The sequence below is a fragment of the Nipponia nippon genome, unplaced genomic scaffold (genome assembly GCF_047370975.1).
Source record: "Nipponia nippon isolate SJK-2023a ecotype South Korea unplaced genomic scaffold, ASM4737097v1 scaffold_5, whole genome shotgun sequence".
Taxonomy (NCBI): domain Eukaryota; kingdom Metazoa; phylum Chordata; class Aves; order Pelecaniformes; family Threskiornithidae; genus Nipponia; species Nipponia nippon.
The window spans coordinates 29,341,338-29,363,773 of record NW_028262369.1 but is presented as its reverse complement, the minus strand read 5'-3'; the positions used below and the strand labels follow the sequence as shown (position 1 = coordinate 29,363,773).

Here is a 22,436-nt window from a genome sequence, read left to right as displayed (position 1 = left end):
AAGAGCCTGCAGTGAAAGGCTCCAGCTCCATCCCCAGCAGGTCAGGGAGAGCTTTCAAGAAATGTGGTTTATTGGTGAACCTGGAAAACAGAGGTGGGTCTCTGGAGAAAGCACTATAGAGTCAAGTCTGCCTATAGGGTTCAGAGGAGATGTGATTAGGATCTCAGGGTGGAAAAAATGGGTAGGGGCAGCTGTGGCTGTGGGAGGACCAGAAGGTGCCAGAGACAAACTGAGACAGGCGTGAAATGGGAGGCAAGAGCAAAGAGTTTGAACATGACATGCTGGAACAAGGATAGGGAAGGTGGGCTCCTGAATGGGCGTGCTGCCCGACTGAGGAGCTAGGCAGATGCTCTTGGCAGATAACCTTACATTCAGATGTTATGGTATTGCTAGGCAGGTGGAGAGGATGGGAAGAAGGTTACCAGCATGGGGGTTGACAAATGGGATGTCATTATTTCCCATATGGGTAACTGTCTCCAATCTGTCCTTTCTATCCAATGAAAAGCTTGGGATACCTCAGCAGAAGGGAAGCATTTCTGGCAGAGGTGAGCATTCTGCATTAGTTCTAAGTACTAAGACCTGGAAATCACAGGCTGTGGGGCAGGTATAGGTGGCAGGAGACAAGTAAGTAGAGGAGACAGTGATTTCCAGGAAGATTCAGTTATTACATCTGAACTTAAAAGACTGACTTTTACAAGTTGGGTAGCAGGAGCCTCTGACAACTGATAGCAGGGCAGCACAAGGGCTTCCCAGAACCTGCTTGTCCACATCTTGGTTTTGAAGTGACTCTGGGGGCCTGTGAGGAGGAAGGAATGAAAATGAAACAACACACTCATTTTACAGCTGCTTTTATCGCTTTATTCATATTTCTAGAGTAGACTCTTTAGCAGCTAAGCAAATACCTGAAACTCTTTCATTATATATATAGATAGATATATATGTGTATATAGAACCATTCAAAAAGAAAGAATGAGGAATTCTGCAAGTGTTTTTTCAATGAATATGCAGAAGGAACATTATCACCCCAGTAAACCAACTTTGAAAGTCTTCCACTAAAACCCTATAAAACCCAATGATAGTCATAAATTAACACTAGATTAATTCAAAGGAGAACTTATCCCCCTTCTGCGTACCTTCTAATCCATATCTCCAAGAGGTCATTTTAATTATCACACTGTCACTGCTATTCATTACTCTGCTTTTGGAGACAGAGAGCCAGCACTGTGCCTTTTGGATGCCTTGGAATTCATCATATGAAGGCATTTCATTCCCCCTAAAAACATGCACAGTTTAACACCCTCACCTTGAAATACTGACAGTATCAGGTTGGCTTGGTGTTTTAAATCATTTTCCTTCCAGTGGGATATCTATTTCTTGTTTTCAGCCAAGTTCCCTTTATCAGAGAATAACTAACTACCTAATGAAAGCCCAGCTACTGGGTGGCTAATGCACAGACACAATCAGCTCAAGTTTTGTCAGATTCTGAGTAGCTTGTCCTTTTTTCAGAGGCATGCACAGCCAAATTTTTGTCCTGACTTGTACCTGCTCACTCTTTCTGGCTGCAGTAATGCTGCCTGGATGGAAACCATGTACCAGTTGCTCCCCGGAGGTCTGTTGTGATGGGGCTCCAGAAGTGCACATGAGGTCCTGAGACACAGAATGCAGACCTCAGCCTTGACCCTGCTTGCTTTGTGTTTACTTGTATGGAAAGAAGCTCAAGGACCTTACACAGAGCTCCCTTCTATCCATTGAGACATAGATATGGGAACTGTATTCAAAGACAGATGAGCACATATGAGGGCCTACTAGCTTCCTGGCTGCATAAATGCAATCCAGGCTGCTTTCAGTTCTTCCTAGGATCACACCTTGGTTCAGTGTTGGTCATGCTCAGGCCTTGCAGCCAGGTCTCCATTGCTGAAGAATCACAGAGTACTTTCACAAGGGACAGCAAATTTAAGTTACCTGGAAGGCCTATTTTAGGCTATAATTCTCAGTTTTTCTGATACCTTTTCATTTATCCCTAGAATGCATTCTTCTCACACACAGGCCAGAGCACCCAGCTGAGTCTGACTCTGTTCCTAGATCATGGCACTCAAGTCCTGGTAAAGAGGAGAGGAGCAACCAACCCAGCTCTTTTACTAGAGAACCGATTGTCTGGGGCTACTACTTCTTCAGGGCCACCCCACACCAAGAGGAGCTCATTCAGTCTTGTTTCCCACATCTTTGTTCACCTCCAGTCTGGTTCATCCTTTCCCGCTCTGTCCACTGGGTCTTGGCACCTTCTCTCCTCCAAGCCACCATTGCAGCCCAACTCCTAGCAGAAGACAACGAAGAGAAGCTGCTTCCTGAGTCTTCTGATGGGTTGGCAAGAGGCACTTTAAGTGCACTCTGCCTTCCCATCCTCTGGGAGACACTTGGACTCCCCTCAGGGTCACGCTCTTTTACTCTCCATTTTCAGAACGACTTGCCTGGCGCTTCAAATCCACATCATTGACAGATGTTTCAGTTAATCACACAAGACAGGAAACAAGACTGCCTAGTGACAGTGACTTCGAGCAGAGATTTCACATGCTGTCCATGTAATGGGAAGATGGTGAAGTTTTACCTGGAATTTCTTACCATAGCGGCACAACACTGTTTGTTCATCCCTTTCAGCACTACCCCTAGCTCACATCGCCTCAGTCATACATCTGTTGGGAAGTCCAGTATTTCTAGGCCCCCAGCCAGTTTTTGCTGGAGGACCATGGTTCCTGCCTGTTAGACAGGTCTTGCAGTGAGTTTCACGCCTGCAGCCTGACAATAACATTGCTCATATGACCCCTTCCTTCAAATGATCTGATAGAAGAGCAAAAAACCTAAACCATGCAGCGGATGATAAACGGCACACTGAGGAGCGCCTGCCTGACTCCCAGAAGCTATTTATCAGGCTCTCTTAATGCAAGCTAACAGGGCTAGCACATGCAATTGGCATAAGAGCTTCTGAGCCCGACACTAAAAGGGGATACATCACATGGTGCAGCAGGGGAGCCAGGACTCCCTCATTAGCTCATCATATGGATTACCCCTTTAAAGAGAGAGAGGGAGGCCGGGCAGGAAGGGGAGACTTTCTCATTTTAACAAATAGCTTTTCAGCCACCGCAAATGATTTCTGCAAATCTATCGAGTCGCTCTTTTTTTCCCAGAGATGAGATAAAAAAAAAGGAAAAAAAAAAGCCCTGAAATTGATTTACCATCTATAAATAAAAAAAGAATCAATAGTAAAATTTCTAGCTAATTTCCCTCTCCCTCTTTCCTCCTTGGACTATTTGTTATCTTAGAAATACCTCTCTGGGAAAAAAAGAGAAACATCATCAGTTCCAGATCCAGACATGCTCCTCCGCCTCGTTCCACAGACCAGCCTCCTCGCCTCTCATCGCATGGAGAGAGACTGGTCCTTCAGATGCGCCTGGCTCCTCTTCTCTGGCTTGCCACCAGCATGGCTGTTCCCTTGGCCCCGCTGGGTAGTGCATTTAAAAAGCGGCAGTTTTTCTTTCCTGCCAAAGGAAGAGAGAGAGAGGACAGGTATTGTAAAACACTGTGTGTTTCAGCAGCAGGTAAGCTGTGTGTGGGGTGTGCTCCGAGGAGAAGCCATGTGTAAAGTCTCACAGTGAAGTGCATCTGCAAGGAAGGCTTTGGCAGCTTGAGACAAATTAGAGGTGGTTAAACACCAGCTGGTCCCATCCTCCTCTGGCCAGAGCAGGGTTAGTCCTTCCAGGAGACTTCAAGGGCTTTGCGCTAGCTCTGAGCTCTCCAAGAGAAGGGCCCCACTGCTTCCCTTTGGGCTAATGCACTTACCACCATTTTCTCCTCACAGCAGCACCCACATGCCTGAAAGGTTTCACTTCATTTCTGCTCATTAACAGCCCTCCTATCACTGTTAATATTTCCTTCTGGGGCATATACCGTTCACAGGACAGCTGTGTTCATGGGTCTGCTCACCAGCGGATTGCCCCCGCTGCCAGGGATATTCACAGCTGGGGCCAAACTCTTCGGTGACAGACTCCCGCTGGGTGGCAGGGGAGCACCTGTCGCTCGACACATGATGCCAGTGCTTCCAGCATCCAGACCAATGCCTTCAAAGAGCCTGATGCGATACTGCTATTTCTCCATGCCCGTTAACTCCAATTATCTAACAGTCATGCAAAACTTCAGTTGTGACTATTGTTTGGAGTGTTGCATTTCCAGTGCACCTTTTGGGCTGCAGCCCTAGCAGAGCAGTGGGAATTTAACTACTGACCTCCAAAGGAGCAGAGTTACGCTAAATACAAAGTACTTTTGCAGTGATGCCCTAGGAGTTTATGGGATAAGAACTGAGCTCATCACAACTCAGCACCACAGAAACAGCTCCTCAGCTTCCTGCAGCTTGTCTGGGGGAACAAACCTACTTTGTAAGGCTTTGGTTCCCGATAAATCTCACTACTTGTTTCCCAGACAAAGTACTGCTGAGTGTGTGTTTATGGTGTACAAGATGAATGTTTGCTACTTTAAGGAAAAGTAAATCTCTATCCTTTATTATCAGTTAATTCTGTAACATTGCTATTCTATTTACTTATAGAGCCTCTTTGCTTAGAGGCCTTAATTAAAATCCTCCATCTCACAGCCCAGCACTCTCACCACCTCTCCTCCCTCTGGGTTCTGATACTTGTGTTTTACAGCAAGACAGGTACAAGCTACTGGACAGCTTCAGCGCTGGTTTGTCTCGGTGCTGGGCAGAGCCAGGCCTGGGAAAAAAAGCGGCACAACTCACACTGTTGTACCCAGAGACCTCGCTTTGATGAGAGACTGAATGACAAGGGTTGTGGGTCCTGCAGCACCATCCCTCACTCAGGGAGACTCGGCCAGCACCAGCAGGTCACACTGGAACCGCAAAGGTGCCTGTGGGCCAAACACTGGGACCAGGAGCCAGAGGAGCCAGCTCTTGGCTGCCCGCTGGCAGCCAAGGCAGCCCTACAACGCTGCCTGAGGACTGCCAGCAGAGAGTGGGGTCCCTCTGCACTCACCCCAAGCAGCACCAGCTCTGAGCAGCCATCTTCATCCCCTGCGCATACCAAGCTCCAACCCCGTGGTGCTGCATCTCTCACTTATCTTGGCAGGGCGTGAATTACCTCCCCTCGCCAAGCTGGCTGTGCTGCGGCTATAAAAGCAGATATACCTTTTGATGGCTTCTCCTTTGTAAAAGCGGCAAAACCTGACTATCCGTTCCCATCCCGAGGAAGGAAATCAAACCACGCTGTCAGCCTTGCTCGCACCAGCCACGGGGCTCCGATGAGCCTTTGGGGTGCCCACTCAGAGAGCTCCTGGCCCCCCAGTACCGGCCATGCCCTGCCGATTTTGTTTGTTCACCCCCCACTGCAATGTCAGGACACAAATGGAGAGGGTCCTGTACTTGTGCCTGATCTACTCTTTAAGCACTCAGTCTGCTCACTCTAATGTCAGTTATCTGTATTCGCTACAGCATCTGGAGACCCAAGCCAAGCTGGTGTTGGTGCTGTACCAGTTCATACTGAGCCACAAACACTAGGAAGTGGAGGACCTATCCATTCACATAGCCATGTTACCAGAAGTGAAGTGACCTACCGAAGGCCGTGCAGCAGACTTGAGGAGAACTGGAAGGAGAAGAGCTGAAATGGAAACCCAGGTTTCTTGATCCCTCCACCCTGACTCACCCCTGAGGACCTGGGCCCCTCTAAACCTGCCTGCTGTAGCGACACAGAGAAACCTGCCTTCCCACCACGCAGGTGTGTGTCAGTGCTTCTGCTTTTATTTGCAGAAGGAGGTTTTAAAATACTATTTAAAAGAATTGAAAAACTGTAGGGGCCAATGAGATGCAGGGCTTAGAGGGCTTTACCTCCACCAGCCCTCCCCTCCTCACTGCTGTCACAGCTGCCACCAGTTCAGGATCTCCTGCATCTCCACAGTTCAATCACCAACCTAAGGCACAGTGGTATTTTGAAGAGATAAACACTGGAGACAAAAATAAATAAATTAGGACCCTGGGAGGGAGACCTGAAAGGCACACTGAAGTGAGAACAAGCAGTTTCTCTGGTTTTGTGTATAATTACATTGACATGTTCCTAGACAACACTGGAGACCCAAACACAGCAGCAGCTGTGGACCAAATGGAGAATCATGCAAAACACAGGAAAGGCAGCCAGTCAATCGATCCCCTGCCCTGGGGCTGCATCAGCACTGCCCCTGTCACTGCTGACAGCCTGCCTGCCCGCTCCCAGGGGCTGAGCCAGCGCAGGACGGGCAGGCAGGGCTCAGCTCCTGCCCGTGCTGAGGCTGGCTCTTCTGTACAGACACTGATTTCTCTGCACCCCCTCATCCAGTCCATTAGAGCAGTGCTGCTGAACATCATTCCCATTCTCCTCTCTGCAAGTGAAGGAAATAATATAATATGAAACATCCAAAGAGGATAAAAATGGGTCTTAAAACTCCTTCCTTTTTCATTCTTTGGGTAACACAGAAAAAGGAAATTCTGTCTAACCAACAGCACTCACAGGTGGGATTTTTAAACACTGGCCTTTTTTAGCAGCCACCCAGGCATCCACTGAACTGAAGCATCGTGAGTATCAGCCACTCTGTTCACATCAGGTACTTCTGATAAAGTGATTTTTTTTGGACCTACAGCCAATTGACAGACAGTCATGATCAAATCACTACTCTGCTGCATGCTCATCGCACATACAACAGTTAATCTTGCAGCCATGCAAACTGTTTTGCAAATTGAAATCTCAGAGGCATAGCAATTACAATACCAAATTTATACCACATCTCTCAGTCAACTAATTGTACATCCAAAAATCACCACTTGAATAATCTGAATACATTCACCTTTACAGCAAAAAAAAAAAAAAAAAAAAACCAACCACTACATGCTTGATCTCAACACAATTTTGAGTTACAGAACCCCATGGGAAAAAATGCCAACCTCTGATTTCAACAGCAAAATTGCTTCTATCTAAATACAGCAGATGCATAATTCACATTGAGGTCTAACATCTTGGTGTTTTCAGCGATGCTCTTTTCTACATTCTGCAAAATGGGGATGTTCCTATTGCTTCCTGCAGTGCTCTCAGCCCGTCTGCAAGGAGACAGGCCCTATATACCTCTGCTCCAAATGTGGTGTACATGTTCACATCTAAAACAATTGTATCTGGATTTCTAATTGTTACAAAACCTTAAGCCTTAAAGGTCTTAAAATGAATCAGCAGACTTTCAAACCGGGCTAACGTTTTAGATGAGCTGAGCTTTACAAAGCCACCACTGTAGGCACACTTGTGCCACTGTGGCATTTTGAGCTCTTTCACACACATTTCTTGACTTTTGTTTCCATTCCATGAAGCAACTTGAGGTGGGGAGCAATAGATTTGAAATAGTGAGTTTGCAGCTGGTGTATTAAAGAGGGCCAAAATGGAAGAGAATTTGTGTTTAAACTGGAAAGGGAGGAGAAAACGAAGTTATCCAAGCCACATGAGTGGGATCAAAAATGAATCATCAAGGCTAGAAAATGGCTAACCTCTCATCCCTGAAACCAGGAAAGCTGGCTGCTGTCATGTAGCTGCTGATCTAATTTCTACACTTTCCCCTCCACGCAGAGGAGACGTGTTTCCATTGCGTCCATCACAGCTAAACAATCAATGCCTGATTACTTCAAATGCTTCACTCTCATGGATACACAGTTAACCAGGCCCATCTCTGACACTGCAAGGGGAGCACAGTATTTTCTGGGAATGTCTGACAAGTTTCAAACATAAAAAACACAAATCAAATGGCCCAGCAGATAATGACAGCCAGTGCCCTGGCAGTTCGGTAATGTGCGTGCTCCAAAGCAAGGCCAATTAGAAGCAATAAAAACAAATTTGAATTGTTAGAGCAAAGGTCAGAAATCCTCAGCTGTTACCACAGGCTTGATTTTTTTTTTTTTTTCAAGCAGTCACCAGTGCCTATTTCCAGACAGCGAGCACAAATTTACGCTTGCCAGATGACCATCCACCTATTACAGCAGATTATGATTTCTGGGACGTACGAACCCCACTAACGTGGTGCATGGAGAATCCCAGCACTATTTGGAAATCTCATCAGGTCCATACCCTGAGACCCTGCCTTTCTGAATGCAGGGGCTGGTCAATGCTGCTTATAGAGAAGGCATCATATTAGAGCTTGCTCCCCAGGGGAGTTTGCAGATGCCTCTCCCTCTGCCACAGAAGGGATCCTACTACTTGTCGTCCATCCCTCAGTTCCTGCCCTCCTTCACCAGCTCACTGCAGCAAGGCACACCTGCTTCACTGAGGAGACAGTGCATGGAGGCAGGAATAATTAGCTTGTAACTGGAACCATATTATCACACAAGAGAAGAAGCAGCCATAATTACAAGCAATGCACGTGGCTCAGACCCAGCCATCATTGTATATCTTTACTGACCCTGGAGCAGGAAGCTGCAGAGAGGATGGGAATGGGTTTTGTCTTGTCTCCTGTCCTATTTCCTAAGGAGCAGCAGGAGAATAACAGGTTGCACTTACCTGATGAGATGTAGCAGAAAATGATGGTCTCTTGAGCTTGTTCAAGTTAGCACTATGATACTGGGATTAATGTACTATGTACATCAGACGTTACCCATGTCAGCCCACCCCACACATAGCAGCTGTCTCTGCTTTGAGAGCAGAGTGCTCTGCCCTGCTCTTTAGAAATACAGGGAAAGTCCAGACAGTTGTGAGGAAGGAAAAAACACAGATGCTGCAAATCTGCTTACTGAGCTCTGGCTTCCGCAGAGCAACAAGCCCAAGGAAGGAAAAGGAAAGCAGGTGGGTATCTCCAGGCATATCTATATGAGGATGCCTGTGAGAGCTAATCCAAATACATTTAGGGTGTAAATGTAAAGCTGATTAGTGAAACCACAGTAAGCTCCTAAGTGGATATGCTCCTTCAGAGTTAAAGTAGCCATAATTCAATTTATTCATTTAGCTCATTTCCAAAAGTAAATTAAGGTAGAGTAAATTAAATTAAATCAGCTGACAGCACCTTCATTTTGAAAGGGATTGTTAACATGGGCCCAATCTATTTCGTACAGTAATGCAGATTATTTTCTCCTGCTGGGCCACCTGTCAGGCACACTGGTTCCCCGGGCTAGTCCTGAAGTATTTTTACACACCCTTTGTTCAGGGACCGTCTGAAAGGAGGACCAAGCCGGAGGTGTATTTGGCTGTTTGCATGTGCTTTAGTGTGTGCATGCTTAAATCCAGGGTAAAATCCTTCCAGCCAGCACTCTGGTTCCCAAGTGCTTGACAAGGTAATTGTTGTAATGTGGTATTTTGGTGAGCCCTCTGCTGGGAGCTGGCCAAGCACTGCAAATCTCCCCAAACCCTGCAAATGGATCCTTTTCATTGAACCCACGCAAATGTGTCACCATTTAAAACCCGAAAGGTTTTCTTTAATGACAGCTACACATATCAAGAGTTGCATAAAACGTGCAGACGTGTGTGGGAGTGAGCTGACAGATTATAATTACCCATAGAGAAGGGGGAAAAAACAAAAATTAATTTTTGAGGCAAGACATATAATTTGCCTTTAAACCAGAGTAGTGCTCCCATTACTAATACAATTTACAGACCTGGAAATCAGATTGAAGTTGTTTGACTCCTCAGCAGTTTGGTTTTGTTTGTTTTTTTTTTTGTTTTTCGTTTTTTTTTTAATTTTCCTTTTAAAGGTGCACTGGCCAACGTGGGAGGATAAAGCAAGGGTTTTTTTAGACACTCATATATATGAGCTTTGCACTGTTTGAACACACAGGGAGCCAGGTAAGACAGTCTGCAGGCTCCAGCTGCAAGGTGGCGTTTCTGTGCTAGCTGGTAGGATTGTGCACCAGTGCAGCCCTGGCCGGCCCTGCCAGTAACATAAGGAATACTTTTAAATACAGTCTCGTCCCACTTGTCTCTACAAAAGCGACACAGCTATAGGGCACCCATGGACCAGGTTCTGGTGAAATCCCTGAGATAGGTTGCAGTCCTCCCTCCAAGGGAGCTGGGATAGTGATGGAGAGTTTTGCAGCTGACTCTCTCATTTTTTCCCCTGCCCTCATTTAATTTTCTTCTTTCTCTACAAATTGTTAAGTGGTTTTGCTGACCTTTCTTTGGAGCAGCACTGGAGGAAGGAGAACAAACCATTTACTTTGCTGTGTCTGCACAATTCAAGACACATTGACAGCAGCGTTTATGATACTGGTACCATTTTGGTGCCTTGGGACCTTCTGGGTGTCCCTTCACCCCCTCAGGGGCATAGTAGGGTGAGCTGCTGATGTTACAAGTAGCCTAGGGAGGTGAAGAGCCTGCGTGTATCCTCTGTAGGCAAGGGGAATGGCCAGATCCACAAATGTCTTCAGAATTGCTCTGGGGAACTTCTCCTTGAAGACCCAAGTCAATTTTGTTTTGCAATAACAACAACAAAAAATATGGAGATACTGAATTTGCTCTTAGTAGCAGTGGTAGCCTCTCAGCGTGGCTGAAATGTGCAGCTGAAATCTGAGCTGCCTCCTTGCCCATGTATTGGAGAATGTGTAGTTTGTTTGGCCCACACAGACATTTCATTCAAATCAGTTTGCTAACTGGGCTATATTTTCCTATACTAACACATGCCTATGCCCTGGCAGCAGAGCCCAAGGAATGAATGGCTCAAAGATGGCCAGCAACATCTCCTTCCATGTGAGAGAAGCCATGAGAAAAAAAGAAAAGGTGCCCGATTTTCCTTTCTCTCACTTTTCCAGCATTGCAATGCTACTGTGCTCTGGAAGCTGTGGAGTATTTCAGATCTCTGTTGCTCTGAGATCAAATCTGGTATAGAACATTTTTTCTGTTTAGTAGACTCTGCTATCCTCTTAGCCACTGCAAATGGTGGGGAAAAAGATGACAAGACAGTGATTTAAGTTTGGGAGAAATGAGCTGGGGATGGCAGCAAAGAGAGCCCCTAGAGAAGGACAAGAAGCAGCCATCTATATAAAGCAGACAGGTAGCTTCACTCCCAGCTCACTTCACTTCCAGCTCTCATGTCAGTCATGGCTAGGTCAAAGAATGCACTACCAGATGTAGGTGAAACCTCAAAAATCCTGAAGGTAGAGCTTAAAAGTGTAGAGAGGAGTTTTTCTGAAACACAGGAAGAGAGGGACTGGGAAGAGCATCCCAGACCCAGTAGGACAGAAGAATCCAAACACAGCACATGCCAGAAAGCAGCAAATCCCTGGGATGGTATCAGTATGAGCCCGTAAGACCACACAACCCCTAGACACAGGTCTTTAGTGTCACGATGGGGCTCAAAACTTGAAAGGCTGAGTTGTCCTGGCAGAAGTGCCTCTGATCAGACTGTTCCCATACACAGGAAGACATTCCCCAGCTTCACCCAACGTGATGCAGATGACAGTGCCCATCGCCTCCGAGGAAGACGGGACAGTCCCACGGGCCTATCCAGCCTGTTGGATACACAGCTGTGAACTCATACATCATCATTAAGGCTGCAAAGTCAAGCAGCAGAAGGAGGAATTGCCAGAATAAAGGCTGTCAGAGCAATTTTAATTCAACCTCCTGGCGGATATGCCTTCTGATGTGGTCTTTTAATTAGCTCATCACAGCCTACTTTTTCTTCAACAAGACTACTGCTTCATTGAGGGCACGATGGAGAGATGGCAATTAATGAGGGGCCAGTCAATATTTTGTTCTGTCCTTTTTTTGTTCAGTGTGTGGCTCCAGGCATTATTTGCTGCATGCCATCAAATCCCTGCTCTTAGACAGAATTATTCATCTTCTCCTGGACTTTCTCTTGTGTATCAGTGCAGCAGCCATGAACTTCCCACCCAGGAAGGAATTTCTTTTCCAACACTGCTGTGAGCAGAGAGCCTGGGTTTTACCTACAGGAAAACATGGTGCAGACATGAGTTGCAGAATGCTCCACTAGTGAGGCCCAGGTGGGATTTTTCAGGGTACCCACATTGTGTATGTTCAAAGCCCAGCTCCCCTAACCTCGGTCAGAGCTGTAAGCACTCAGCACTTCTATAATTTGAACTCCAGTGTGTCCAGAAAATGAGAAACATGGAACTGGTGGCTTTCAGAGAAAAAATGTCAGTGGTTTAAAGAGGCAACAGCTCCTCTGCTGATGCTGTGCTGGAGCAGGGGTCTGCTGAGCAGTCAATGAGCCAGAGTGAACGAACAGAGCAACGCTGATATGGGCAAAGAGGTGGACTTAAGGCAGTGCAAGGTGACTGGCATTTGCGAATTTTTCAGGAAAAAATCTGTTTTCCTACCTTAACCATTCTCTGTAACAGCTGTACTCTGCTTTCTCCTAACCACTTACAAATTTTTCACCTTTTACCTGAGATTTCGGTGGAGGACATTTCTCACTTTCGACCCAAGCAATCTTAACCTTTACTCTGGCACAAGTAGAAAGAGGTCAGTGCAGGACAGAGACTCAGTAAGAGGAAGAGCTCCCTGTGCCACTGGCAGCATCAAAGGGAGCCCCACTCAAATGCTTTCCAGTGAGTGCAATGGGAGCAGAATTTGCTGGTCACCAAGCAGCTTAAAAAAAGACAGTAACAAGAGGAGAGGAAGGGCATGAACCTTCATTGCCACCTGACAGCCCCTTTCTGCACTGCGCTCTCTTGCTCTGTGCCCACTTAACCCAGCCTTAGAGAGACGTCTTTGTATCCAGGACGGACTTTGCTGAGCCTCTCTGAAGCACGTCTAAGTGGCAGCGCTCTGTTCTCCAGCAGCTTCAGTAGGCAGAACAGAGGTCTCTTTTACTCTGTTAGAAATTCATAGGCCTAACAGCTTGTCGCTCCAGAAAATGTCCAGCATTTTCAGCAGGACTTTTAATTCATTAGCTCACATAGGAAAATATTCTAACCTTCCTGCCCTCCCCAGCTGAGTCATTGATGCTTTCCTATCTTGCCACAGACACATCACCTTCAAGAAAATAATTGCTTAGCATGCTGATAACAATGGACATTATCTTTCTGAACTAGGCATTTGTTTGGGATCACAGGGTCTTCCCACATTGAGGACTGCAGGACACATAGGGGTTACTGTCCGAAACAAGTCCTGACCTTCCTGACATTCCCTTGTAGGCTGTGGGAAACCCTGCATGGCCACTGGGCTGGGCTCCCAGGGGAACTGGGGGAAGGTTGGAGGAAGCTCAGCCAGAGGGAAGGGGCTGAAGGGTTCTGGGAGGGACTGGATGAGCTGTAATGGGAGGCAGGGTGCACAGGAGAATATCCATGCTGGACAGGGAGGGTATAAAGAAAGAACTGTCTAAGAAGTAAAGACTGCTAAAAAAAAAAACCTTTAAGCATTTCTTTTCATGTCTGGCCTCTCTACAGTGTCAGTGCACAGTCCAGAGGTCTTTTCAGGGATCTGAGCTACTTGGGGACTTGAGGTTTGCCCAGAGGTTCCTTTGGTTATAGAGGGAGCAGAAGCTTCTAAGCTTGATGTCTATGGCCTGCAACTGTGAACACCTCCTCTCACTGGTGAGGACATGTTGGGAGGGAACAGGATTGCCCAGTGCAGAGTTAGGTGCACCGAAGCTTACCCCAACCCTTCAGAGACCACCAGCACAATGATGGGTTCAACGTTAATTTCTAGCAACCAGCTGCTCGGACAAAACACAGCACCCGTACTGCCTCCCCACTGGCAGGCTCAGCAAATACTTGAGGGCTCCAGCCTTAGCCTCACTTTCATGGTGGCCTCTTGGGAAGCCGATGAAGCCTGACTCCTGGTGGGCACAGTTCCACAGTGAGGAACTGAAGGCCCCATCTACAGGTGACACTTGTCCCAGGGGCTGCTGTAGACAAGGGCAGGTGGAATTTAACCACAGGTCCAGCCAAACAGTTGGATTCACTTGCAGGCACATAAGCACCTTATACAGATATAGCTGTTTCTCTTTACCTCTTGAAATAAGCTGCACAAGTATACGGGATAGCAGAGGGTACCCTAGCCCCAGCCTTAATCTTGGTTCTGTAGCCAGAGCTGTTGCATCAGTTCTTGCCTCTTGCTCCAGATGATCCTAATTCATTTCCCACTGAACTGCCAGCATTGCTTATGCTCTAGTATGGCTGTTGTCAGACAGCCTGACTGTGTGGACTAAACTCTTAAAAGGTGCCTAAATTTGGGTACCAGCCATGTTTCTGACTCTCAGGACCGTCTCTCCCTTTCTGTGCCTTAATTTCCTTCTCTGCAACATGGTGATACCAGCATAAACATTTCCTTCTTTAAGATCTTTCAGTCAGATGTGCTCTGGAAGTGTTGCAGGTTGTTGCTATTTCCAGGGCTATCGTTATAACACATTTTGGCTGCACTTATTCCCTCAAACAGAAATTGTTCTGCCTGTAGTAGGCTGGGACAAAGCAGGCAATTAGTTGTCCCTTACACGTTTATTAACTCTGCAGCTTTCTTTCAATGAGTATGTGGAATCTGGTAATGTTTTAATATATTTTCATAAACTGTGGGCACAACATGTCCTGTTTCAAAGCTAATAACCATGCCATATAATTAGTCCTGATTACACAGATATTTAGTATCATTTTACATATTCCAATCCCTTCCTAGTGCCACTGCCTAGCCAAGGCATATTTAAAGCCACAGCCATCTCCCTTCTGTTTCCCAGCAGTTTGCAAGATTTTCTTTTGGACAGGTTTGCAGTTAACACGACAGCTTCAAAGAACAATTTCATTTCATTGATGTACATTTTATGTATATACAGGCTCTGATCAAATGTCAGGTGACAAAGCCCAGGATACAAATAGAAGGCATTTATCTGCTTACAGGGAAAAGCTGGTATTTGAAAGTTATCAGGAAATTAACAACATGAATCTTTAAAAAATCTATTCCTTAAACATCTGTTGGCTTTGGGCTGAACATTTACCGTATTTAGGATTTTAGTGCGAGGTAGCACTCCCCAAACAAAAGATCCCTCACCCCATTAGACTCTGGTGGGGGAACAAGAAAAATTTGCTCTCTGCAACCCGATTATAGATGTGTATCTTTCCCTGCTGGCGTGGCTGTCTCTGTAGAGATGGACATGGATATTTGATGAGATTAAAATGCTTCAGTTACCACTGTCAGTGGTTCTTTAATTTAAAGTGAAGAAAGCAAACAAACATTCCTTTTGATGAGGTAACTGAATGATGCTACAGAAAAGTACTTTGCTGTCAGGTGGTAATTAGGTTCAGTAATAGTTGTGGGTTTTTAGCCTTGAAGGCTGTGGCCCCTGGGAGTCTGAGAGAAATGATACATTCATTTTCTGGAGGAGAGGAAGATGCTGGATGCTTTTCTCTGCTAACCCTGCAGGTCTCTGCAGATAAGAGCATTCAGAACTGCAGTGCTGACAATCCTCCTTGAGCCAGCCTAAACTGTTGTGTCAAGATCATGAACAGAGAAAGGGAGATGGACTCAAAGCAGGGCATTTAAACACTAATGCAGTCAGGCTGGCCCTGACCACATATATAAGGAACTGCCAGAATGGCTGCACTGAGAGGATTTTTAAGGGCTGCAGAACGAACTCCAGCAGTTGCTCTATGGTCTGGGCTGATATTTGTAACATCCATCTTATGCATCACTAGAAAATCTTCAGTAGGAAAGTGTTCCTTTGCAAACAAGCAACTATTTCCATAGGTAGTTTATTAAAGGGGGAAAAAAGTAGGGAGAAGGGAGTGAATTTCAAGGCTCAGCTGCCTCTCTTGCCAATTTGGAATTTGCTTTTCCACTGAAAAATATAAATTATATTTGGTTGTGCTATTAAGAGTTGAAACCCAAATGAAACATTCCAATTGGGCCAAATGCATTTAATTGGAGATTTTGCGTTTGGAGGCATTATTGCTGTTTTCTCAGAACAGAGGCAAATTCTGAATATGGTGTTTCCCATGGAACAGGAGCTCTGGTTCCTGCTCTGCTCCCCTCCTCACATTATTACACAGCTTTGCCTGTTCAAGGAATGACAGTTCTTGACAGTTCAATGGCATCTCCCCTGCTCCTCACACAAGCTAAGAGTCACTGTAAGGACACCAGCTGGCCAACACCAGACAGAAGGCCAGCAGTACCGCGGGGATTCAAGCTTGAGCATTTCAAACTCTCTGTTCACACCTTTGTGCATTGCTCACCAGTGCCTTACTTCATGTCCAAAAAGACTTCCTTTTGGACAAACATCCACTGAACTGGTTGTAAAGCTGGCGTAAGGACTTATGGCGAGAGGGGATCCCCAGGCAAAGGGTCCCACTTGGACTGGCAGAAGGAACCTGACATCTGGCTGCCAGCACTGTAGCAGGTCCAAGGGGAGATGGAGAGCCCTGCCTTTAGCACAGGCTTGCCAGTAATTTCCTGAAGCACTGAAAAAGTTTTCACTTCCAGAATTAAAACTTTTTAAAATAAAGTGGGTCTGATTCTCCTCTCACTCCCAGGAGATAAACGAAGGGTAAGTCCGTTAAAGATACTGGTGTGAGATTGGTGTACAGCAGACAGAATCCAGGAAAAATATTTATATCTTCAAAATCCTCTGAATATTTTTTCAGACATAAACCAAGTATCTTTTCTGGTCATAAATGCTTTATTTCCGAATGGAATTTCAATAAAATAAGCACAGTTAGACTAGCACGCTTATTATAAAGCCATAATGCAGTAGCACTGAAGTTTAGTCATAAAAGGTATTAAAAAAGCAGCCTTGCTAAAGCAAGAGAAATTGCTTTCTGACCTACCGAGTTTTAGGAGTAGGTGCTAGTGGTCTTTCCACCAAGGAGTTCAGCCTGTAGTAATCCAAGAATGTCCTGGCCACATTTCTTCCCAGCTTCATATCTGTGAGTTTTTAATTAAGGAGCATTTTTTGGAAATAATTAAAAATAATAATAATAAAAAAGCAGAGTCTAAAGGTAAATTACTGCTATTTGATGCATGAGCAAGTTTTACATTAGCCATCCCACAGTGCTCAGGCTTCAAGCAAAATGACTTACGCAAGCAGATAAAGTGGGGGTCATCTTCTTTGCTTCTTGTTTTCACAGGCAGATGCTGCATAAAACCACAGAAAGGAGGAAACAATCTCCCTTTCCCCCACGCCTGGTTGCAGATCCCTGTGATCGTCATGAAGTAATACACTAAACAACAGGAGCTTTCCAGTTTCCACGTTCAGAGGAAATAATTACCTAAAAATGCTTGGATACAGGCAGTATTTCTGTGCTTGTATCCAGGAAATGAGGTCAACAATGTCATGGTATGAACCAGCCATGGACCAGTGTACAAACTCAAGGTTGGGATTAAAGCTGTAGCCCTCCAAACATTTAGCACTGACCCCCACACTGTCCTGGGAAAATATACTTTTCTTTAATGTTCTTTAATTGTGTTGTATTCAGGACCTGAAGTGGTGATTTTAGCACTGAACTGAAAGCACAGTAGATTACCTTAAGGAGGTCAGCAGTAACTCCAGGGGCTCTTCTCACTAGCCATGATTCCTCCTTCAGCTAACGCTGAGCCCAACACTAGGCAGGTGCTGCACATCCAAGCTGCCACAGAGACCTCGCAGGCACAGGAACCAGACCTTCCTAAAGACTCAGTTGCCTAAAAAGAAGCTGAATAACCTGCGAATGCATTGAAAAATAATATCCTAGACAACGCGTCTATGGGTTGAATCTCCTGCTCGTGTAAAATGTCAGCACTAGGTCTGCCCGTTACAGAGCAGTGCCTGCTTATCATCTACAGGGTGATGTCCAGCTGGGAGAAATGCAGTCGATGCCATTATCCGCAGCTGTATTACAGGGGCTGAGGACTGCTTTGCCTCTTTTGAACTGATGCCTATCCATGCTACAATAACCACATACTTCTCCAGGGCACTGCCCCAAATGGTCATCGAAATGGCCATTTCAGGAATGCTGATGCAGTAGCTGCGGTGGGTACATAACCTGGGGAATCTAAATACACCTCTGCATCTGACACCCAGCAGACCAGGGAAATAAACCATTGCTGGATTGTTTTGTGTGCATGCATGCATGTTCTGCTTTATCAATAGTTATCTGCTGATGTTTCCATTAGAGGAAAATTCCAGAAGTGCAGTGTCCCAGGGGCTTCCAGCAGCGCCTGTGAAGATGCTAGCTTCTAAATGAAGCTTTTATTACCCACCCATTTACATTAGACACATCCAAACAAGTGAGCATGAGACATCAGGTTTGGGCATCACTGTGAGATCTCTGTTTATCATTTATTTATTTATTTAAAGGGGAGGTTGAACTGATGTGGCTCAGTCTTTAGCTCTAGTTCTGCAAAAAGCCAGCCACCAGCTCTGCTAGTGCTGCAGTTGAGCCCAGTTCTAATGGCTGAGGATGACTCCTGACACTGCTTTTCTCTCCAGTGATCTGGTCCCACTTGTCCTGTTCCCACTGCTGTACCTGGGGATGGTTAAATGTATCTATCCCTTCTGTTTCAGGGTCTATCCTGATATGCTCATTGCAATCCTAATACCATATGTGCTGCGGGCATCTATATTCTTCTGCCCAACAGTACAGCACAGCCTGAACAGCTGGTGTTCACGGCTGTTGTCTGTGTGGACAGGGATAGCTGGTTGTGTGAAACAGCACCGGCTGTTTCACGGCTGCTGCAGTACCCAGTAAGCTCCCCTGCAGCCTGCCAGCACTGACGGACGAGACTAACCATACGTGCATGAAAGTCCAGAAAGTTGGGAGACAGCTTAAAGTTTATCAATTCGAGGGAGGGCAGCATTGCTTTGAAAGTGTTTTGTGATTGTTACTGGAATTTGGGGATGGCTGGGGGTAGTTTGGTTTCTGCAGATGTGAACTCAAAGCAGCGGCAAAGGTTAAGAGTTCAAAGTAGTCTGAGAAAGCGAGAAAGAAGGGGAGAGGGCTGTCAAACATTTAAGGGATTGAGACGACTAACATGGCTTGATCTTGTAGTTTCTTTCATTTACTTGGCACTTTAAAGACATAAAGTGGTAATTGGACTCAGTAAAGTCTCTAGGACATTTTGTCAGTGCCAATCTCAGAAGGCTCCTCTGCCAGAAATGGCCCTGCTGCCCTTTTCTTTGTCTCTCTACGTTGCTTGTGTTTGCATGGTGAGAAACACCTGACCTGCTCTCCTGGGGGAGGAAGCCCTTAGATGAGAGTGGGTGCAGCCGAGGAAGTGGCTACGTGGGCTCCTATGTGGTGCCTTACAACTCTGCCTTAACCCTGACCTAGAAGAATCCAGTTCTACTGCTGAACATAGGTCTTAGGAACAGCTTTATAAAGGTAAGGACAGTTAACCACTGGAATAACCTGCCTTAGCACATCTGGAAATCTCCAGACCAGAGGTCTTCAAGAACAGGTTAAACTCACAGCAGACAGGAATGGTTTAGGTCTAACTGGTGCTGCATGAAGTTCAGAAAGGGAAGTATAGAAGGGCCTCTAAGGGCACTTCAGCCCATTTTTCTACCGTTCTTAACATGTTTTGCAGCCCACACAGACCTCCTGTTTGCTAATATTACCAGGAAAGGTAAAGGCATTTTGCGGAGCACGGACACACAGGTAGATGGACACTGTCAAGAAACTGGAAATGCAAACCTGTGCCACATGCACCAACTGAAGAGTCACAAAATAGGAACAACTTGCAGTTGGCATTGATGGAAAGAGACTCAAACCAGCATGGGATACAAAATGTGCATCTTCTAATACTAGTCTGTCAAGCCATCCTACCCCCTCTGCTCTGCCTGCTGCCTCTGCAAAGGATGAGCGGTTTCTGTCATGGAAATCAGGCACCTGATACATAAAACCAGGAACAGCAGTAACAGTCTCTCCCTGTGACTGCCTAGCCTGGGTGAGAAATGGCCTGACTCACTCAGCAAGTGCAGACGGCACACGTGTGCAGAACCGATGGAGAAAAACAAATCAAAGCAATAACATTTGCATTTATTTCAGGTACATGGAAGGCGCAGACTCCACTTTGGCTTACAGTATATCATGAGCACATAAATAACTGCAACTACAGTCAGAACCCGCTTTTTCTGGGTGGTTTGTTTGTTTGCTTGTTTTTTAACCAACTTCCTTTCTGCAATCATACGTGCTGTGCTTTTGCCCACAGGAACTCCCTATGTAGCTTGAACTGCACTAGATAGAAGGCCATTTCCCAGCTATTCCCGTCACAGGAGCTCAGCTCATATGAGACACTAGAAATCCATTTGGGAGAGTCACAGTGGAAACATCTGGCTGAATCTTGCCCTTCGCTAGCATCTGCAATTCCCTTTCCTCTCCCTTCCTCCTCCATAGACTCATTCCTCCATTTTCCATATTTTTACCTGGAAGTGGAAACCAGCATGCCCAAGGCCCCTCCTGCAAACGCCATTCTCACAACATTCATTCTTTGAATAGCATCTGTGATTTTGGGGAGATTTCAGAACAGTCTGTTTATGCGCAACTCTGCCAAATTTCACAGATGTTAGGAAGTTCAAGAATCATGCCGGGCTCTCTGCAAAATCCCCCATATTTATGATCCCTACCATGCCTCACACCCCAAAGCTTCCAGCCCCAGTAAGAAAAGAGAACAGAGGAGTGGAGAATCTCATAAGCTATTACTGGTTTTCAACTGAGAAGATTCATTGATCCTATTGTGAACAGTCTGCTTAAGCTGGAGCCTCTACAAGCACAGACACAGCCTTGTCCTGTCTGTGCATGGAGGCAATAAAAATCTCAATTTGGAAACGAGTTAGCAGTACAAGTCATTAGGGGAGGTACTAAATGTTGCTGCTTTAATAGCTCACTGATCATTTAATAATGTCACTGCTGCAGAGCATGGTGGCACCATTCGCTCGCTTTTGTTTTGCTTTTTAAAATTCAGGGTCATTCCACTTTCAAGTGAGTGGATTATCTCTCTCCCCCCTTTTGCCAGACACTGCAAACTGCTTTAAATAATTAGAAAAAGAATGGCTCCTTCAAGTTCACCATCTCATTTTCATAAGGTCCAGTGTCATTGCTTTGGAACAGGAAGAGAAGCTGTGGTGGTGGTAAGGATTTGACAAGGGCAAAACAGTTAGCAGCCCCCACTCATCTTTGATAAGTCCTGTGGGGTCTCTGCCAAGCAGATTGGATCTCTGTTTTTATGTCTCATCTAGAGGACGGCACCTCCATCAATTTGAAACACTGCACTAGGTTATTAGCTTATGGAATTCGTCCAAGTTTAGTCCTAAACAGGATTTGAAATTGTGACCATTCAATCTAGAGGCACCACTGACCAGACCCATGCAAATCTTTTGTTTCAGAGAAACAGCTTTAAGTTATCTTAAAGACAGACAGAGAGGAAGAAAAAAAATATGGAAGGGAAAAAGAGGGGAAGGAAAATGAGACACAAAGAGAAAGTTGAATCTTATTAATGGCTCAAATTAAAAACCAGAAGCTCTTTGTTTGACAAAACTGAATTCTACAGCAAATCTCAGTCCACCACAACAACAATCCTTTTATTTATGAAAAGAAGGTTATTTTGTGTGGGAGAGTCCCAGATGACTGTGGTCAGCTAGCATACTGTCAGCTTTGTACAATCTCAAGAGAAATATGGATGAGGTTTTCTCGTCTGTTTGTAGCAGCTTCCATCAATGGATCAAACCCCTTCCTGACTCGAACAAGAGCTCTAATGGAAAATGGCATTACACAGCTTTAAACTACTGTGTTATATCACACCCGGCCGGATCAGAACTAGTCCTCTATTTTAGCAGAGCTGTTTTCACCAGTTACTTACTTATTTTGTTTCACGGGGCTGACACTATTCTCTAATAAATAAGAGATGCTGCCCATATCACATCTAATTGGGGGGCCAACTTCAAGCAAAGTGTAATTGGGGCAGTATAGAGACTTGGCAGTGGGCGGGCGGGTTGAGGGGGAGAGGGGCTATGCTATGGCTTTTCACCAGCATTTAACATGGTGCAAGTCTGGGTGCTGATGATGTGTCCTTCCCTGAGACTATCACTCCAGGGAAACAAGGTTCACAATGTCTAGTATATCTGGTTACATATTTCAAAATCATTATCAAAGGAGGAAGCTTCTAAAAGGGAGTGTGGGAAGGAGACAGGACTTACCCTGTCCTCCCTACTGCCTTTTGAGAGAGCAGGACCTGGCCATGCAAGCACTAAAGCTTCAGGCTGTTGGTTTTACAGAGCTGTGAGGTGCAGGTTGGTATGCTTTCTGGGGAGACTGCCACTTTCAATGAGAACGGGGCTTTTCGTAGCTTCAGTCTAAGAGGAAGACTTGATGTGGAAATTACTGGTGACACCTTCTCATGATACTCAGCAGGTCAAGCTAGAGGAATGCAAACAGACCATCCAGCCTTAAAATCTATAAAGGCCCTGAACACAGCCAGCCTGGAAACAGCAAAGGGACTTTCCCCAAGGAGAGTATTTCCATT

At 45.6% G+C, this 22,436-nt stretch overlaps 1 protein-coding gene across 3 annotated transcripts in view; it reads right to left on the bottom strand.

Moving 5' to 3' along the window:
- Positions 1-891: 891 nt before the first annotated feature.
- BEND5 (BEN domain containing 5) overlaps positions 892-22,436 on the bottom strand; it is a 963,465-nt gene continuing 941,920 nt past the window's right edge. For 2 of the 3 annotated variants that reach the window (XM_087732922.1, XM_087732923.1), the window contains exons 13-14: positions 16,766-16,862; positions 892-3,533 (exon numbers count right to left, since the gene is read on the bottom strand). In XM_087732922.1, the coding sequence (XP_087589048.1) occupies positions 3,410-3,533; positions 16,766-16,862 (221 nt within the window). In that variant the 3' untranslated portion in view covers positions 892-3,409. The remainder of the gene's footprint in view (positions 3,534-16,765; positions 16,863-22,436) is intronic. The other variant, XM_087732924.1, reaches the window with a different exon arrangement.